At 39.9% G+C, this 20,414-nt stretch overlaps 1 protein-coding gene across 1 annotated transcript in view; it reads left to right on the top strand.

Moving 5' to 3' along the window:
• Nucleotides 1-10,121: 10,121 nt before the first annotated feature.
• Nucleotides 10,122-20,414, top strand: part of Mthfd2l (methylenetetrahydrofolate dehydrogenase (NADP+ dependent) 2 like) — an 84,763-nt gene continuing 74,470 nt past the window's right edge. Inside the window, exon 1 of the mRNA XM_038331291.1 lies at nt 10,122-10,278. Within this exon, the coding sequence (XP_038187219.1) occupies nt 10,163-10,278 (116 nt within the window). The 5' untranslated portion in view covers nt 10,122-10,162. The remainder of the gene's footprint in view (nt 10,279-20,414) is intronic.

Genomic DNA, 20,414 nt, shown 5'->3' with positions numbered 1-20,414 from the left:
CTCAATGGTATTGGTCTCTTTGTTAGGTAAGTTAGATATTTTGATTTTCAAGACTATTAAGCAACATGATACTCACAATTTTACTAAAGTATGCTAAATACGACATAACTGGGGCATTTACCAAGACACAGCAGAATTAGAACTCTAATTCAGTTTTAGTAATTCAGTTTTAAATACATGGAAACAGCATGACCAAACACAAATTGTTGATTGCTTCTGAATTCCATTGTCCTGATAGCTTCTACAGAGAGGATGGATTTCAGTAGACCTTGATATGACTATGGAAAAGGACATAAAAGAAAAGACAATTGCAACCCGATGAGACTTCCTGTTAAAGGAAAAAATATCTCCAGGAATAGGGAGATGGTTCACTCAGCAGAGAGTCTACCACACAAGCCTGAGAGCTGCATTTGGATTTCCTGCCTCCATATAAAAGCTGGGTAGTTCTGCCCTCCACATGTACTCACAGACATGTGTGCACACACCCACACAAAACAAGCATACACAGCACACACACACACACACACACACACACCTCATTACAGCATCTTTTAATGCCATGGTTTCCTATAAAATTGCATAGTTCCTCCTCCAGACAAGGTTGCGACTTTATTAAGAGTTTTATTGCATCCCATACTCCCTTTCCCTCCAAATAAAACAAACTGGAAAGAATCTACTTCCTTATTGGGTGATGTCTAGTATCTTTTTTCTTCCTTTTACAATAAGGAGGGTCAAGACACTAAATTGCTTTGGAGAATGTGATGCCTGAATCCATCAGAGCTGTCCATGGAGAGTTCGCAAACATTCTCTGTTGGCTGCCCTGACACACTTCATCCTTTCCTTTGGTCTGTTGCAACACTTAAAAAAATATGAATCCTAAGTAGAGAGTTCTTGTTTCTTTTGTTTTGAGATATGGCCTCCTTGGAGACCCAGTCTTTTAGTAGGGAGCTGTGGGCTGCGTTCCTGCCACCCAGCTCCCGGCCGCCTGCTAGCTTATGCCCCGAAATAACAACATACAAATTGTATTCATTTAAACACTGCCGGGCCCATTAGTTTCAGCCTCTTATTAGCTAATTCTCACATATCTTGCTTTAACCCATATCCAATAATCTATGTAGCACCATGAGCTGGTAGCTTACCGGGAAGATTCTAGTGTACGTCCATCTTGGGCCAGAGCTTTATCGCATCTGACCCAGAGAGGAGAGGCCTGGCGATTGCCCGAGGCCTCTGCCTCACTCCCAGCATCCTGTTCTGTCTACTCCACCCACCTAAATCCTGCCCTATCAAAAAGCCAAGGCAGTTTCTTTATTAACCAATGAGAGTCCTCCATCACAGTCTGACTCCAGCTCTTGACCCTCTTAGATCAGCCTCCAAAAGGCTGGGGTCACAGATTTGAGCTACCATAACCAGAACTGGCTTTTGGCTTTAAGTGAAGCAGAACCTGTAAGATGGTAATGGAGGGCATTCAGGCCAGTTTGGCAAGCACCCAAATCCTTGTAAGGGTGAAAAACTTTAACTACCTAGTAATTCTGACTGCAAAGGTTTGTGCTTTCCTTATTAGACAGACCAATCCAGACTGTTTAGTAAATGGAATTACTGTATTCAACTGAGGTTCATGTCTAATTATCATAATTATAAAGTTGTGCTGAACTGGAGCACTCTTGTTTGTGTCGTGTTTGAGACAGGGTCTCTCTGTGTAGGCCTGTCTGGAACTTGGTATGTAGACCATGTTGGCCTCGAACTCTCAGAGATCCACCTGCTTCTGCCTGAAGCAGTTGCTTTATACTTACATAGGCTGTTGTTACCTTGGTGATATTAAAAACCTCAGGTATTCCCTGCAACATTCCATAATTGTCCCTCAGTAAATGCATACTAATTATTATATTAAGAATAATTACACTTCTGTGAATTCTCCAGTGTTGGAGTTATTTGATCAATACTGGGGCCCGACACTTTGATTTTAAATATTCACTAGTGTCAGGCAATGTGGGTGTCATTAGCTTCACTCTGAGTTTTGTTACACTTCTTTTTCACATGGCTCACACTTGTGAGACTGAGTTGTAGTGTCAGTATATTAGAGCATCTGCTGGGTGTTTTTTCTCCCAAGTGTATTGAAAATGTCCTGTTGACACTTGAAAGCTCTTACCGTAGCTGAAAGGAAACAAAAGACCAGAAGACACCAGGCTTAAATGAGGACAGCTGATAGTGTTTTCTGAACAGGAAGATTCAAACTGCACCTGACTAGGAATATCAGAGTCTAAGCAAAGCGAGAAAAATGTCTGGTAGGGGAACATCAGGAAGGTATGGACTAGGAATCACAGATTTAATTTGAAGGTGAATGAACATCCAAAATTTATTAGTTAGCTTCTTACTTATATTTATAGAATCCCTGACAAAAGCAACGAGTTTATTCTGCCTTTCAGTTCAAGATGGCGATGTAACTGCAGCAGGAACTTGAGGCAGCTGCTCATGCTTTATCCACAGTCAGACGTCAGAGAGGGGTTAGCGCCTCTAGTCCACTCACCTTCTCCTTACCCCAACCCCTTTCAATACATTGCTCCCCTGGAATATTGCTGCCCACACTGAGGTGTGTTTCCCTGCTCCCTCAACCCTCTCTGTAAAACACTGTCTTAGATGACACAGCAGGAGGTATGTTTCCATGGTGATTCCAATTTCCATCAAGTTGAGGATGAAGGTTAATGATTGCATTTAATAAGCACATGCATACAGAAAGTAATCAGGTAATGTGGATAATGTTACAGATTCTTTCTAACTCTTTCATGTGTGTGAATAGAGAATATTATAAAAGACACAGCATGTTTTTCCAGATTATTTTCTTATTTTATTTATTTATATTTTCCTACTCCTCTATTTCTGTGTATGCTCCTATGTTGGGCTGTGTGCATGCCATGGAGTGTATGCGGAGCGCAGAGGACAGATCTCAGGAGTCCATTCTCTCCTACCATGTGGGTGCCTGGGGTCAAAGTCAGGTCATCAGACCAGCAAGGGCTAGAAGTTTGAATTGCATTCAGTCTTCTTATTATAAATAGTGTGAAAGTCAAAATCTCAGTACCAGTTTCTAGCTAGGTATATTATAGATAACTAAGACTATACATAGATATAAAAACACATAAATGGAATTACTAATTATAAGGTACTGATAATTAACTTATATCTAAGTTCAGCAAGTAACTATTTTCAAAATGTAAATGAAAAAACATTTTCAAACGGTTGTGATTTATTTGGCTCAAAAGCAGCTCATGAACGTTCCTTGTCTGCCACCTGCTGGCCATTTTCTGACTCAAACTCAAACTTTCTGCCATATGACTGCACAATAGTAGTGGTCTTGCCTTACTTTTTCCTTAGTAGAAACGCAGTTAGTAACAAGGATATGCGAATATAGTTTTACATCATTATGGAAATTTTGAATACGAAAATTTAGAATTAGATTATATTTAATTCATAGATTAGTTTGAAGAGAAATAGTTGATAAATCTTTAAATAGTAAATCATTTTACAATCTGCAGATAGCCTGTGAATTAAGATCACCAAGTTCGTTAAATAACATTTACAAGATTTTCTTCTTGCCCATCCCTTATCAAGCTTGTGCCTAGAAACTTTTGTGGCTTTTATTTGGATATCGTAAGCAGTATCTTTCAGAGTGCGTTTTCTGATGTTCAAACCGCAATCTTTATATTTATCGATATTCTAATGATGTATCTGTGTGCTGCTTTAATTTTTTTTATAGACGGTTATGCTACTAGTGGTAGTTTAATTTTCTCATCCACTATCACGTATTTCTTTTCCTAGTCTTACTGAACTAGTGGGAAATTCCAGTGTGTACTTGAACGAAGGTAGCAGGCACTGCTGATAGCAAGTACTGCTGTTTGGATCTCAACAAATCTCTTAAACATTTTGCCTGTCAGAATATCGTTGTGTTTTATAACCTTCACGAAGTTAGAAGACTATTTGCCTGTAGAATATTGTTTTCTTTTTAAACTAATATCAAATTACATTATTATTATTGTTGTCATTTATTGCTATTATTATTATTCTTATTAAGCATCTATAAGAAAGCAGACTGAGCAAGCCAGGGGAAACAAGCACCCCAACCATGGCTCTGCATCAGTTCCTGCCTCTGGGATCCTGCCCTGTTTGTGTTCCTCTCCTGATTTCCTTTGGTAATGAACAGCAATGTGGAAGTGTGAGCCAAATAAACCCTTTCCTCCCCAACTTGCTCTTTGGTTATGGTGTTTCTTCACAGAAATGGAAACTCTAAGACACACACCATGCATCTCATAGTAAACCATCAGACCAAAGAAAGCAGCTTACCAAAAATAAACTCAATCTCCTATGGGTCAGCGTTCTAGAGAAGAGAAATGCACCTAGTTCTGCCAGTCTCTGGATCAGTAGTTCTCCGTTTTCTTAATGCTGTGACCCTTTAATACAGTTCCTCATGTTGTCCTGACCCCCACTCATATAATTAGTTTGTTGCTGCCCCATAACTGTAATTCTGCTACTGTTACAAATCACAGTGTAAGTATCTGTGTTTTCTGATGGTCTTAGGCCACCCCTGTGAAAGGGTTGTTTGAGCCACCTAAGGGGTTGAGAACCACTGCTCCAGGAAGGTACAAACACAATTTTCCCATTTTGTAGCTGAATTGATCTGGATATCTGGATTTTCTTTGTAAGGCAACTGCAACTAGCTTGGATTTTCAGGTGTATTTTAAATCAATGAATAGTAAACAAGCTTACAATAGGGAAGTGATCATAATAATTCTGTGTTAATCACAATCTGTGTTTTGAGATGGTATTGCAACTAGCTTAGATTTTCAAGTGTATTTTAAATCAATGAATAGTAAACAAACTTACAATAGGGAAGTGATCATATAATTTTTTGTGTTAATTACAATCTGTGTTTTGAGATGGTTTCTCTAGCAATGGAGGGATCTACTAAGAACAATGGTTAACAGTTTACCCACTCACTTAACTGAATTCATCTGTTTTCTTCAGTTTCATAGCCTCACTTTGCATGCCTAATAACTTCTGATTTAATGCTTTCTCTGGATTTTTCAGAGAACTATTTGTTGTAAAAGTAAATCTGCTGGCCTGACCTGTCTGTCACCTGGGTACCCTATGCTTTTAAGAAGCACCGCCCACTCCAGTTTCTCCCCAAGTTCTCTCCACATGGCTTATCTGCCTGTCTTCCACCGGCCAAGGTACCCTCCTGCTTCATGAATGATAACACTGTTTTCTAAATGATTCCCAAGACCAGTGAAAAACACTGTGCTTGCTGGTACATTTGGTAATGGGCTCCTATTTGTAGGATGCTGTGGACAGGCTGTAGCACGACAAACACTGTCTCTGACGCTACATTTGGTAACAGGCTCCTATTAATAGGATTAAGAGTTGAATGATGGATCAAAAATGATCAATTCATAGACTGTTTGATGGCTAGATGATCTTAAGGAAGTCAATAACTGCTTACTGTTGTGCCCAAATCCACGAAGTCCCCCAAAAGCCAACAAGGAGACCAAGTCCCATATGTAAAAGCAAAGAGCCTTTATTTTAGGCAAGTTTGCAAATTCAGTCTCTCTGCATGTCCAACGTATTGGAATAAATGGAGAGCCCCGAGCTCAGTTAGAATAGGGTTTTATAGTAGTAAACGTGGGGCTGAGGGGTTTCTAAGGTTCAGGACCACTGATTGGCTAACATTTGTCTAGGGGTGTCCTGCTGAGTGTGTGCTGGCAGGTGATCCTATCTACAGCGGTTGGAACGTTAGGAAAATTGTTTGGATGGTCTGTTTTTTGGTGGTGTTTGGGTAATCTCAGTTTGTGGTTCTTCCTGCAACCAGGTATTGCTTCAGGGTAAACTACTAAGACACAGGCCTCCATTAAACTTATTGACAGCTGAGTCCTACTCTGGCAGGTGATATTGGTTGGAAGTAAAGAACTTTCTTTGGGTGATCTATTCATACTTAGCTTATCATGGCTGGCTCCTACACTTACATATATATTTTCTGGTTTCTTATCTACAGCACACTATGCTCTAGCTAAAGAAAATCTATTTCGGTCCCCTGAAATGACTATTTGCTATTTGGATCAGAGCTTTCCACATGCTCTTCTCTCTACTGAAAAAAAATCCCTCATCTCCTCCCAAACCTTCACCTCCTTTATCCGTTTTTTGCTTACTCGTCAACTCGAAGTTTACAAATTATTTTCCCCAAGAGACTTTTCTTGAGCTCTGCAAGTGTGATTTTGCCTTCGAGGTGTCATGACAACCACCATGTCGTTCTTACTAGGATCTGTTGGTGAAGGGAAATGAACAAAGTGAAATAAATTGACATGCCAAAGGTTATAAAGCCTGCTAGACGGCAGAGCCACGGCAAATGAGCAGGATTGCTGTCTACGTTTTCACCCATTATTTCCACCTTAGAAAAGCAGCACTCGACTCCAGCCTCCTGATGTGTATATAGCCTCAGTGTATGCCCAGGGAAGATACGTGTCTTCTCCATGTCACCATAAGTTGCAGGAGATGAAGAGGTCCTGCAGGCTCCTTGCGCCCTCTTCCAGACTCCTCACAGGAACATCAAGTACCAGGATTTTAATCCGAGCCAATGCCTCTTTGTCACTCTTCCTCCTTGTTGCCATTGATAACGTAATCATCGTTATTTACTTAGATCCCTTTGTGAAAATCTCATTGTCCTTCTATTTTTTCCACCTTGCTTTAGAAATGATTCATCTAGCCGCCTAATCCGGAGACCCAGATTTCACCATGGACTGAGCCCAGTTGAGGCAGAGATCCCAGCATTTTGGAGAGGTCAGTGCCATAGGATGACCACTAAGAACAGCAGTAGCTGTAGAATGAAGCCAGTCTGAAGCTATGGAAAGTGATGTGTGCTGAGAACTGTGGCAGAGTCAAAGAAATTCCACTGCCTAAGTTCTTTGGAGCCCAGAAGACCTTGAGTGAATCCCAGCTGTCAGACACAGCTTTTCACACTACTGAAGTTTGGTTTCGCTTTGATCAAGTTGCAACTGTGCCTTGACTTCTCCTTTTATAACTTACTATCTTTTCTTAATTTTGTTTTACAGGAGCCCATAGTCAAAAGACTTTGAACTTCTGAAGAGCCTTTGGAATATTAGAGAGGCTTTGGAATTTTAGAGAGGATTTGGATATTTTAGGGAGGGCTTGAACTTTTCAAATGTTTGAACTTGAATAGAGGGGAGCAGAGAAAATGTATAACTCAATAAAAACAATAAAAATGTTTGAACTTATAAGAACAGTGGGAATTTTAAAAGTTGGAATGTTTTGTATTGCCATATTAAGAAGACATCTTGGGAACAACAAGAAAGTCAGCATTGCACTGATACCAAAGATGCCATCAAATAAGAAAACTAAAGATCACCATTTTGATGAACAAAACACTAAGAATCTCAATGGGACACTTGCAAACAGAATGCAATAGCTTACCCTAAAAACAAGCAAAAACAAACAAACAAACAAAACAAAACAAAACAAAAACCAAAAAGCATGCATCATGATCAAGTTGGTGACATGCCAGGGATACAAGGATGATTTGACATATTTAGATCAGTAGAGTGATTCAGCACATGAATATCATGAAGGACAAAGTCACAAGAACATCGTCATAGAGGCAGAATTGGCAAGTACAAAATTCAACATCCCTTCCTCATGAAAGCCCTAAAGAAACCGGCTATAGAAAGACAATACCTCAACGCAATAAAGACTAATACAGACATGTGGCAAACAGCATCTTGAATGAGAAAAAAACCTGAACAGCATTTTTAACAAGAAAAAAACTGAACAAGACCGAAAAATGAGGATGTTCACTCTCATTCTTATTCGATATAGTGTCTGAATGTTTAATTAGAGCAATAGTACAAGATAACATAATAACATAGACACAGGGAAGGAAGAAGTCAAACTGTCCTGTGTGCAGATTATATGTCCTGACTTAGAAGAGAGATGCTCTCCATTAAGAGGCTTAGAACTCTTAGAACTCACACTTTCAGCAAATCAGTGGGACACAGAATAAGGGCTCATTTTTTTTAAAAAAAAGAACTTCCTTCTTTTTTCTTTTTGAAATAACTTCACTTGAGTTCTATATTTAGATCATTTCCGCCCTCTTTAGTTATAGTTACACACACACACACACACACACACGTGAACACATGTATGTATATATATATATATATATATATATATATATATATATATATAAACGCATCCTGTGGAAAAAGAAGCAGATAAATCTCATGCACAGTGCCCTAAAGATAACAAAATACTTAAGAATAAACCAATGAAAGTATAAAACAAGGAAAAAAGGAATTGAAGGTGACATGGGACAGCAGAAGGACATCTCCATGCTCATGTATCAAAAATGTACCTTATTAAAATGGCCACTTTATGCAGTTCCTGTCAACATACCAAAGGTAACCATTATAGAACCAGAAGAAAAAAAAAAGCAGTCCTGGACTTCATGTGAGAGTATCAACTGCTCTGATGTGCTAAAACAACCCAGAGCGAGAAGAGCAATGCCAGAGGTAGCACAATGCCTGATTTCAGGCTTTCCTGCCTAGTCTTTGTAACAAAATCAGCCTTGTCCTGGCACAGAGACATATATACCAACAGAATAGAACAGAGTGTCTGGAAATAAGCCTGCACCGCGGCATATATCTAATTCTTTACAAAGAGTGCTAACAATAGGTAGGAGAAAAAGACAACATCTATAGCAAACAGTGCTTGGGAAAGTGGATATCCACATGTTGAAGAATAAACCTACATACTAATCTTAGCTCTTCATGAAAAATCATCTCAAAAGCCGGGCGGTGGTGGCGCACGCCTTTAATCCCAGCACTCGGGAGGCAGAGGCAGGCAGATCTCTGTGAGTTCGAGACCAGCCTGGTCTACAAGAGCTAGCTCCAGGACAGGCTCTAAAGCTGCAGAGAAACCCTGTCTCGAAAAACCAAAAAAAAAAAAAAAAAAAAAAAAAATCATCTCAAAATGGATCAAAGACCTAATGTACAAAACGAGGCTGGGCAGAGAGTCAAGTGTTTGCTATACAAGCATGGGGACCCGAGTTCAACTCCCCAGGACCCATTTAAAACTGGGACAGTGGTACGTTTCAGTCCTTTGTACATTTTGGGTGCAAGGTCACAATAAATACTTGCAAACACCTCACCCTGGCCCACCCCAGTTTTCTCCCTGGCTTTCCATTCTCTTGACAGATTTTTTTTATTTCCATAGCAGCAATTCAATTTTTTTCTTTTTTTTTTTTTGCGTGTTATGATTGTTATATCTAAACTCTCAATGCCAAGATTGTCTTCTATGTGCTTCTTTATCTATTGACGTCTATCAGCCAGATGATGCCCCGTTGATTTTGAAAAGATTTTTGCAGAACAAGCTCTCTGACATCTGGGACTTTAGATTACAAGTTCCCTGAGTAGGCAGACAACAGCTCTGAAAGAGATCATAGTCCTCACAAGGACAGCCTGACCTTGGGTGACATAGTTCTTGTTGGCTTTGTGGCTGGTTTGGCCTGGATTATTATTATTATTATTATTATTATTATCATTATCATTATCATTATCATTATCATTATCATCATTATTATTTTGCTGGGTTTTTTGCTTTCTCATTACAAACTCACTACTCACTTTGCTTCAAAGGGACCACAAACTCCAGCAGTGCAATGGCTCTTCTAGAAATGTCAAGGACACCGCAGTTGTAGAAACACTAAGGTCATCTCTGTCTTTTCTTCTCCTCGTATTTCTTTCTCAAAGCATCCTAAGGGCACTCAGGGGAGTGAAAAGCTAAGACTGGAACCAACTTTCCTGCTCCAAGTCGGGTTCCACGTAACCATGGAGACCACAGGCTGCAGCTGGGTCCTAGGGACAGGGGGCTTGGAGCCCCGCAGTGAAAGTCTAGGCCTTCCCTGAGCTCTTGTGGCGACAGAAGACAGAGCAGGGGTCGGAGCCAGAGCGGAGTCGCCCGCCACCCCGCGGCCACCAGCTGAGCCTCCGCGTCCGGGCTCCGCCCCGCCCGGCGCCCCGGAACTCTGCTGAGGGCCCCGGGCTTGCGTGCGGCCGGCCGGGCGGGCAGGGTTGGCAACTGCAGGACCTTCGGAGTCGGGAGGCGAGGCATGGCGACGCGGGCTCGCGGCTTCCTGCTGCTCCGGGGCGGCCTGTGCCGAGGGCCTGCGAGGGCCCCGGGAGGAGCCGAGCGCGCGTGGCGAGGCTTCGGGAGCAGCGGCGTGAGGTAGGGGCTGCGGGAAGAGGCCGCGCGTGGGAGCGGCGCGGCGGGGCGGGAGCCTGCGGAGGCCCGAGCTGCCTGGGCTCCCGCACCGGGGCCGCAGTGTAAGGAGCGCGGGGCAAAGGGCGGGGAGCTCGGACCCTGGGTTTGTTCAGGTTGTTACTGAGCCAGCAAGAGTAGGCGTTGGGTAGACAGTTCAGGAGCGTTTCGGTTTCTGTGTTCCTTTGTCAGCGGCTTGGCTGAAGTCTTTCCCACATCTGAATGTCTTACCGGCTTCACAAAACTGCACGTGAATGCTGGCCTCCCAGCCTTTCTCTGGCACTTGCCAGCCTTCCCCAAGCTGTCAGTCTTTTGCTTTCTTTGATCCCTGTGGGTTTGGTTGCTGGCTCGGACAATGAAGGGACACCGTGGTGCTCGGGAATAGGCCATCTTGCCTCAGCTTCCCTTGTCTGCGGGACAATCCAACCTATAGAACAATTAATTCATCGTGTCTTGCCCAGGGCCAGTGAGTTCCGAAAAACTCATTTGTACACTTTCCCCGGGATTCCAAGTGGTGACAGTCACTACTTTGGCTGGAACTCGCTTGCCATTTTATGTTCACTTTGTGTCCCCAAGGTCCAGGATAACACTTGGAGGAAAATAAGCAATGGCGCGTGCACATAGATGTTGTTTATTTAACTCCCCTTCGGAAACATTTGGGTCTTAGTCTTGAGTCACCGAAATTTAAAGTATTTCCTGTAGTTTTTTTCTTCGAAGATGGTTTATAGTGGTCTATAGAAGGAAATGTGAAAATGTTCCTGGTTCAGAACTGTATTGTATACTGTTATAGTGTCGGAATTCGCTGTTTCGCTTGACAGCGCCAGTCTGCTCTGCTGCCTAACAAGAGCAGGTTCTGTAGGATTCCGTTTGTGTTACAGAATTAACACAACTTATCTACTAACGGCATTCTATTTAAGTTATTATCCGTGGAATTTCAAGTTTTTAGCACTTCCCTCTAGAAGGATAATCATTTTGTAAGTGTACAAGTTGAATAATGTCTCCTCATCGGCACAGAGTCTCTGTTTCCCCGTTTGCTCCATGCCCAGTCCTACCGAATGAGTCACAAACAACAGTCACGGCCCCAAAAGTTGATTACAGCCGCATGCTTCGTACACAGAACACACAGACATCGTCCATCCGTTTATGGAGATTTCCCATCTTGTAACTTGTATTTGTTTCTGGGGAGGTCCTGGGTTTGAACTCTGATATCGCCCACTTGGAGAAGACATTTAATGGCCTCCTTACGATTGGCCTCCTTACGATTAAGAGTAGCCAGCACAGTGAAATGTGATGATAGAAGTTGAGCCTGCCTGTTTTCCGTGCCGTTTGATGTAGATTACAATTACGTGGAAAAAAAATGCTATTTGTATATATTTTTAATATAGCATGAGTCAGGAAAAGGTAGTATTTTTTTTTATATATTACTTTTGACACTGAATGCCATACCTGTAGGTGAGGTTGGCTATTGAGACGAGAAACACCAGTAGAGTGGTGTATCTCGGGTGGGGAGGAGTTCGGACAGTGTGTTGATGCTTATTGGTGTCTCTTTTCTCTTCTAGGACCAGCAGAGAGAAGAGATTCCTTCCTCCAGAGGTCGCCACTGTCTGCCTCCCCACTCAGTCATCCTTTTTAGTGACGCTTTTTTTTTTTTTTTTGGTCTGGTCCCTCACAGTGCTTGCCACACATTAATAGCATTCCTATTGACATGAAATTTGAACCGTAGTGTATTTTTCATTGGAAATTATCCTTGAGTTTGATAAACTCTTTCCCCAATGATATTAACTATTTTAAATTAACAAATTTATCACACTTTTGAGCCATTATACTCTTAGATAAAAATGATTTTTAATTTTTTTATAATTCTTGTCTAAGTAGACAACTATAATAACAAAACATAGCTAAATATTTTTTATATGAAGGGTTATTTTAGTTAAGTTGAATTTCAAGAATAATATTTGATAGAATTTGGAAGCTATATGATCTCATAATATTATTTACCATCTATCTTGCAGCGGTTTTCCCTTTAAAATTCATATGAATTATTTCTGTTTATGCACAAGAAATTAGAGCTTAATAATTAAGGGAAATTAATGTCAGCACATATGCTTTTCTATTCTTCAAGTTTCTCTTATTGCGAAATGAACTACTTACGTGGTCAAAAAGTTAGAGCAGCATTCTTTGTGCTTAAATTATTCTGTCTTCATGTCACTGTGTGTGACTTTACACCTGAGAATGGCCTTGGATGGAAACAGCCCCTGAGACTGGGACCAATGCTTCTCAGTGTGAGGCTCTCAGCAGCTGCCTGGCTCTTGGGGCAGGAATGTCACACACCTTGCGCCTTACCTGACATCAGGTTCACAGCCGACTTGCTGCTAAGCCGCAGCACAGGTAGTTCTCCATGACCCACCGCTTTCCAGTAGCTCAGTGGGGTACCCCCCTGGATTGCTCCCTGGTGCTTATGCTGCTGCTCAGTGGTTTCTCAAGCCAAGGATTTCGTAAATTCTCTTTTTGGTCTCCTTACAAACGCCTTAAAACATCTCTAGAATTTTGAACGCCAGCCAGCCGACAGCTTTTCGTACAGCCTCACCTTGCTTTATGCATGCTACACTGCTAAGAGCTTTATAGTCTGTGCTGCAAATTTAGCATTTTTAAAAAGCCCCCGATTGGGGAGCCAGTAAAAGATACTGGTGTATGTTACTTAACTAAGCTTCAATGGGTAGGCTAATAGTTTTAAAAAGACGGGTTTTCATAGTAACAGTGGTCACGCCTTCAGACTCTCGATCCTAGTACCTTCCCAGGATTTGCAAAGAGTTGTTATTTGGTAAATCCTCCCTGACGCTTGAAGGACCTAGACTCCAGTTAGGACTATTACGAACACTAATTTTATACAGGTTGATTTCAGTCAAGAGAGAGCTAGTCATAAAGGTTGCCAATGCAGTTTCTCAAAATCAGGCTGTTTTCTTAGCAAAACTGATGTTTGTTTCTGGTTAAACTTTAGTTATCTGGCTACAGTTTTGTTTACGAAGCCAGTATGCTGTTTTACACTTAGCAACTAAAGCTAAATGCTGCACCATTTGGTGTCTCCTATTTAAATTACATCTTTTCAACTAGGTCCCAGCTGTCCAGAGATAGCTTACTAATGCAGCATCTTCACAATCAAGTTTTCAGATTAGCAGTGTTAGGTCATGGGCCAGCCCCTTTAAAACTCTGGTCACTTTAAGAGGCCAGATCCCACAGCCTGAAGAAAGCAGGCCACACCTCCTGCAACCCTGCTGGACAGTTAAGAAGTTCTGCTGTACTGTGTTTTCTTAGCTCCCAATTGGTGGTCTTGACTTCTTCATGCTCCTTATCAAGTAAGCTGCTTGAGATAAAACCATGTGGGGTGGGACTTCCTGCCAGCCCTGAAAGGGTATGAGAATTAGAGTCTCTCTCTCTCTCTCTCTCTCTCTCTCTCTCTCTGAAGGTTTTCTCTGAAGCTCCTTGTAAGTCCCCCTCCCTATCATCCTGCCCAAACTTGCAGAAATATGACTGCCTGTGCCTCCCGAGTATTGGAATTAAAGGTTTGTGCCACTGTGCCTGGCCAAAATACGCATTCTTAAACTCTAAGTATAAACAGGTTTATACCAATTTTCTCCCATTCTCTTAATGGAACATCCCATAGATAGAATTGTGGGAATCCATAAACCTGGAAGGGAAATCACTAACATTAATCAGTTCAGCATTTCTTTCCTTGTGAATGTTGGCAACAGATGACACCAATATTATCATCCGTCAGCACGTGTGAGGTTACTAATACACAGAAATATTTTAACATCACAATGGGTAAGATACCACAAAACAAACACCATCTATACTTATTACTTTGATATTACCATACTTACTATAAGACTGGCCCCTTATGCCATCTCAAGAAAACTGGCTTCCCTTGTAACTGTATACTCACATTTGAAACCATTCCCCTGAGAAAGTACAAAGGCTTCTGCAGATGAGCCAGGCTTTCTCATGGTGACCAAGTCTTTTCTGGGAAAGTAGGTATATAAAAATACATAGTTAGTATTTTTGGTAATTATTAATTCTTTGATTAGATTTTATGGTTCTAAATCAGCAAGCAACAAAATTAACATTGGAATGAATCATAGCTTTGCTTTATTTATTTATTTTTGTTGATTTACAAATACATGATTTTTGGTAAAATTGCTTCAAGGTTTGAGTGAAGTACTTAAGCTGAGAAATGAAATGCCTATAAAAAGGTCATGAACTTAATTTTCACTACTATTTGTTTACTTTAAAAATATCCCACAAAGGCTCAGTGTTATTGTGCTATGAGCAGGATTGGATTTATTCCATATTTTACTTTGCCTTGGTTCTCTTGGATATTTTTTAAGGCAAACTTCAAATACCCATGTTCTGCCTCAGGACACACAGGGTTAAGCCAAACTCATGGAGACCTTAGAACTGTTTATGATGGCTTTTTCACCTTCAGAGATCCTAAAGCAGTTCACAGATGCTCCAATTAAAGTTCTATTTAAACATGGGTTTGAAATAAGGATTAAGAACTTGTTAAGTGTCCAAATTAAATGTACCGTTGATCATGACTAAGGTTTATTTTCTGGTACTTATGGAGGAATATGTTGATATGCAAAGAGTTCATTTTTTGTCTACTGCTCTGCTCTGGTTTATTATACATTATGTTTGGTTATAGTAACCCTTTAAAAAGTAGGACAAATAAACACATAGAAACATGGCTGACTTCTTGTCTCATATTGCTCCAGCTGATGTGAATGCGTCTCCATTATTTAAGAGAAGTAGGAAGTAGAACTACTTATGTAAACTTGCCAGTCAACTCTTAGTCTGATTTTGTAAGGTCAAAGGAGAGCATTTTCATTGTATACACGAGCCAGCTCTGTGTCTTTGGAAGCAATTACATAGCTTGCTTAACCTCATTATGGCTCCCAGTGTGAACCAGGCCTACACTCCCGCTTTCTCGTTTCAGTCGAGAGGGTTCTATTCCACAGTGCTGCTCTAACACATGCCCTGCCTTCTGAAGTGATTTATTGCTTATTAATAAAGTCCTATTTAACAGCTAGCTCAGCAATAGGAAGGGGAGGCTATGGGGAGAGCGCCTTCCCTGGGAACTGATCAAGATATCTCCATCATTTCAGGAAGTAGCATTAAAACAAACAATCCCAGGAGTGCTGTGAGAGCCATGTCTAAGGGGTCAAGTTGAGTCTCTTTTGATGTAGATCAATGACTACAGAAATTTTGACTAAATTGACATATTTCTGAGAATAAAAATGATTTTTAAAATTATGAAAGTTGTACATTGAAGTTATATGACCCTTGGGGGTCATATATCAGATATCCTGCATATTATATATTTAAATTATGATTCATAACAGTGAAATTATAGCTATAAAGTAGCAATGCTATAGTTTTATGGTTGGAGGGTCACCACAACACAAGGAACTGTATTAAAGGGTTGGAACATTAGGAAAGTTGAGAACTACTGATTTAGAACATTTGTTGTCTTAGAAACATATTATAGAACCTATTAATTAGTATCTTCAGAATCTTTTCAGTAATATTTTGAAAGTTTATATCCTCATACACAAAAACAAAATTTTCACATAAATTTTTAGAATGTTAAATTTTAGTAAGACTAAATAATTACCCTTAATATTTATGACAAATTTGAATCACTTTCTTAATCAAGCCTTTAAAAAATAAATACTGATGGATTTTTTCTGGGAAAATTTAAAGCATATTCTTAATTTTAAGAGGACATTTCTTGGCAATATACTTACAAGTTTCAATTTGAACTGTTTTGACGAAAGGCAATTTTTTGTTTTAAAATTATTTCATCTAAGATGTTAAAGCACTGTTAAGCTTAGGACAACTGCTAAATGGAAGAGTCTCAATCTTTATTTTGTATTGCAATATAAAGGTCTTTTTTTAAACGTAAATTAACCAGTGACTTCAGTCTAGTTAGGGATTCTATTGCCGTGAAGAGCCATGACAACGCTTATAAAGGAAAACATTTCATTTGGTGATTTGGTTCAGTTCAGAGGTTTATTTCATTATCATCATGGCGTAAAGCAGGGTAGTGTGCAGACAGACACGGTGCTGGAGAAGGAACTTAAGAGTTCTTGCATCTTGACTCTCAGGCAACAGGACGTGGTCTGAAACACTGGGTGGTATCTTGAGCACATATGAGACCTCAAAACTTGCCTCCACAGTGACACACTTCCTCCAACAAAGTCACACCATTTCTTTGGGGACTATTTTCACTCAAACCCCCACAATGTCGGTCTCCTTTTGGAGTCCTTGCTCCACTACATGACATAATATCATCATCAAAGAGGATGTGGGGAGGAACTTGGAGGAGTAGAGGGAGGGGAAACTGATTCAGATTGTATTGAATGAAGAAAGAATTTATGTTTAATAAGAGGGAAAAAGAATAAAGTCATCGCATAGGTTATTTGATTTTAGAACAACTTTATCATATTTAGATATAGTAAAATTGCTTTCTCAACTGCATTTTCATATATTGTAAAGTATAGAGTAAATAAAAAATATTTGAACTCACTCATTCAAGATTTTTCCTCATAAATTGGAGCATTTAAGTTGGATTACGGAAGTTTCCATTTATCCATAGCTTTACTTTGCTTGACTTCAGTTACCTGAAAATATTCAATGAAAGATTCCAGAAATAAGCATGTTTAAATAGCATGCCATTTTAGATAGTATGACGTAATAGCGCACCTTCTTTCTTTACCCCTTTCTGGATGGGAACCATTCATTAGTTCAGCGTGTTCGTACTGTTTATGCTTCCTACACATTATTTGTTTAGAAGTTGCTTCACTTATAAATTGTGCTACAGTAGTACCTTCTTTTTCACACAAATAGAGAGCTTGGGGCTCTTTGAGTTTCAGAATGTGGTGGGAGGAAGGGCTACTGCATAGGTATGCACATTTACTAACGTTGCTATAAACAAAGTAAAACTGTAGAACACTTAACACTCCTGTAAACTAGAAGTCTGACACGAAGTTACAGTGGCACTGCACTGGGTTTTGCTAGCAGTCCTTGGCATTCTTTAGGCTGCGTTTGCACTAGTCCAACTTTTCCTCTGTCACCATTTGGCTCCTCCTCCAATGTTGCACCTTGTCTTTTCTTGAAAGGTCAACATCATATTGGAATAAGGATCTTCTCTATTCTGACAAGGTGTTACATCCTAGACATACAAGCAAAAGCACACACAAAAAGATTGTAGTTCCAAATATGGTCACATTCACAGGGACTAGAATTGAGTTAGCTTATTTTTTTTTTCCTGAAGGAACAGATTTCTGCATGATATAATTTAAAAATTACTTGCATATTGAATTATTATTTAATCAGTTTAGCTCTTTGGCTTATGAAGGGTAAATTTCTGTATAAAAGCTTTTCTTTCATTGATTGCAATTTGTCTCAAAACTTCAAGACTGGAATGTGCCTTCTCTTTTTGGTCCTCTTGTTAATTACATTAATAATTTCCATCAGATTTTAAATAAAATGTAACAGTTGTAGGTATGATAAGATGATTTGTAAAATAATTTTTCAAATCCTTATGTCTGAAATCTGATTGCAGAAACTAGAGAAGAGTGATTATTCTTTGGTAAACTATTTTCTGTATTAGATATAAATTTTATTACTAATTTTATATTTTAATTATAATAATAATGTTTGTACATACAATATTTGTTAATTGTTATGGGTTTACACTTCAGTTAATGGATTATTAAAGCTTTTATTTGCATATAGCTTTGAATAGCCTATATATTCAATGAAGAATTTTGAGCACATTTAGTCGTGATAAGTTTCTTCAAATTACAAGTAGAAATTTATACAAGGGAATGAATCCAGTTGGGGAGTAATGGGCGCTCAAATCAGTGGCTCTCAACTGGGGCTTTGAAGAGCCAAGTGTAGATTTTTAACAAAACAAAGTTGATAAGCAATTTACAGAATAATCCCCCTCCCAAATCTGCCAAGTCTTAAGCCAGTCTGTTGGAACAACTGCATCTTGCTATCTAAGGAAGGAAAAGTATAAGTTCTAGAGGCAAGCATAGTTGAATTTCACCTTACAATTAAGAATTTAAACAACAACAGCTACAACAAAATGAAGATATAAGCTATGTTCTGGCAATATCTTCCACTTAAATTCACTAAGAGAAAAATGATGTTTTGACTGAACAAATGGTGATGGCATCAAGAGGATGGCGGAAAAGGTCTTCTCTCTACCCACAGAATCCATCTGAACAGCCCTCCATAACGGAAAACACCTTTGTAAATACGGAGGAATGCAGTGAAAGAGTGAAACACCATGATGTATTATGAAATGAGAAGAGGGTGAGAAGGACAAGTTCATACTGTCTGTACAGTCGTCCACCCGTCAGACTCCAGTGGGACAGCACGGAGTACACGCTTTCCTGGAGGACGGAGGAGTAAAAGCAGCACTCAGCCTTGCTGCTAACCCCAGCACTATGCATGGTGTCTTAGGCTTTCTGTTGCTGTGAAGAGATATCATGAATACAGCAACTCTTATAAAGGAAAAGCATTTAATTGTAGGGGGAGGGAATTATATTTTCAGAGACTGAGTCCATGATCATCATGGCAGGTTATGGTAGAGTGCAGGCAGACATGGTGCCGGGGCAGGAGCTGGCAGTTAATACATCTTAACTTGCAGGCGCCAAGCAGTGGTCTGAACTAGGAGTGACCTGAGCATAGTAGACCTCAAAGCCCCCACAGTGATGCACTTCCTCCAACAAGGCCACACCTCCTAATCGTCTACTCTCTATGAGCTTATGGGGGCCAATTACATTTAAACTACCAAATTCTACTCTCTGCCCCCCATAAGCTTATCACAATATCATAGTGCAAAATGTATTTAGTCCAACTTCAAAAGTCCCCATAATCTATCACTATCTCAACAATGTTTAAAAGTCCAAAGTTCAAAATCTCTTCTAAGATTCATACAATCGCAACTGTAATTACCCTATAAAAACAAAATTACAAAAAAACCCCCCAAAACCCCAAATCACATACTTCTAACATATAATGGGACAAGCTATATGTTACCGTTCTTAAATGTAGGGAAGGAAGCATAGTGAGGAAACACTGGACCAAAGCAAGACCGAACACCAGCTGGGCGAACTCTGCTCTCTGCACCTCCATGTCTGATGTCAAAGTGCTCTTCACATCTCCAACTCCTTCCAGCTTTGCTCGCTGCAGCATGTTTCTTTCACTGATTCCATTTCCTATTAGCAGCTTCTCTCGGCAGGTAGCCCACAACTCTGGCATTTCCAACATCTTGGGGTCTTCAAGGCAGTCCAATCTTCTCCTTCACAGCTTCACACAGTGGCCACTCTGGGCCTCTAATCAAGACACTCTGTACACATGCAGCAGATTTCCTCAGTCATGGAGAGAAATTCCATTATGCCTTTCTTCCATGCTTGACTCTAAAGCCAGAACCAAGTGGCTGAAGCTGCCAAGTTTCATGTGTGCTTTCTGTAGCTTGCTGAGCTTAAGCTATTTGGATTAAAACATTGAGATTACCTGAAATAAATAATCCAATGATGTGCCTCAAGGTCTTAGAAAAGCAAAAATCCAAACTCCAAGAGCAATAGATGCCAAGAAATAATAATAAAATGGAAGGTAGATGGATGATGGATGGAATCAACTGAAAAACCCATAGCCAGACTAACAGAAAGAAAGCAAGAAAGAATATCCAAATTAATAAAACTGGAGATGAAAGAGGAAGGTTAAAATAGATTATAATAATGTCTCAGTCATTAGGGAGTACTTTCAAAATTTATATTCTAAACAACTAGATAATATAGAAGAAATTGATGGATTCCTAGATATGTGACCTACCAAAATTAAATCAAGGAGAAGCAAATGTATTAAACAGAAACATAATAACCACATTAGATTGAAACAGTAATAAAAAAACATTTCTCAACAAAAGTGCAGGGTTCACTGTAGAGTCTACGAAACCCTTAAGGAAGAGATAATACCAATGTTTTCTGGAAATGTTCCATAAAATAGAAAGAGAAAGAACACAGCCAAAC

This window comes from Arvicola amphibius, chromosome 1 (genome assembly GCF_903992535.2).
Source record: "Arvicola amphibius chromosome 1, mArvAmp1.2, whole genome shotgun sequence".
NCBI classification, from domain to species: domain Eukaryota; kingdom Metazoa; phylum Chordata; class Mammalia; order Rodentia; family Cricetidae; genus Arvicola; species Arvicola amphibius.
The sequence above is the reverse complement of the archived record's forward strand: the minus strand, read 5'-3'. Positions and strand labels throughout refer to the sequence as shown.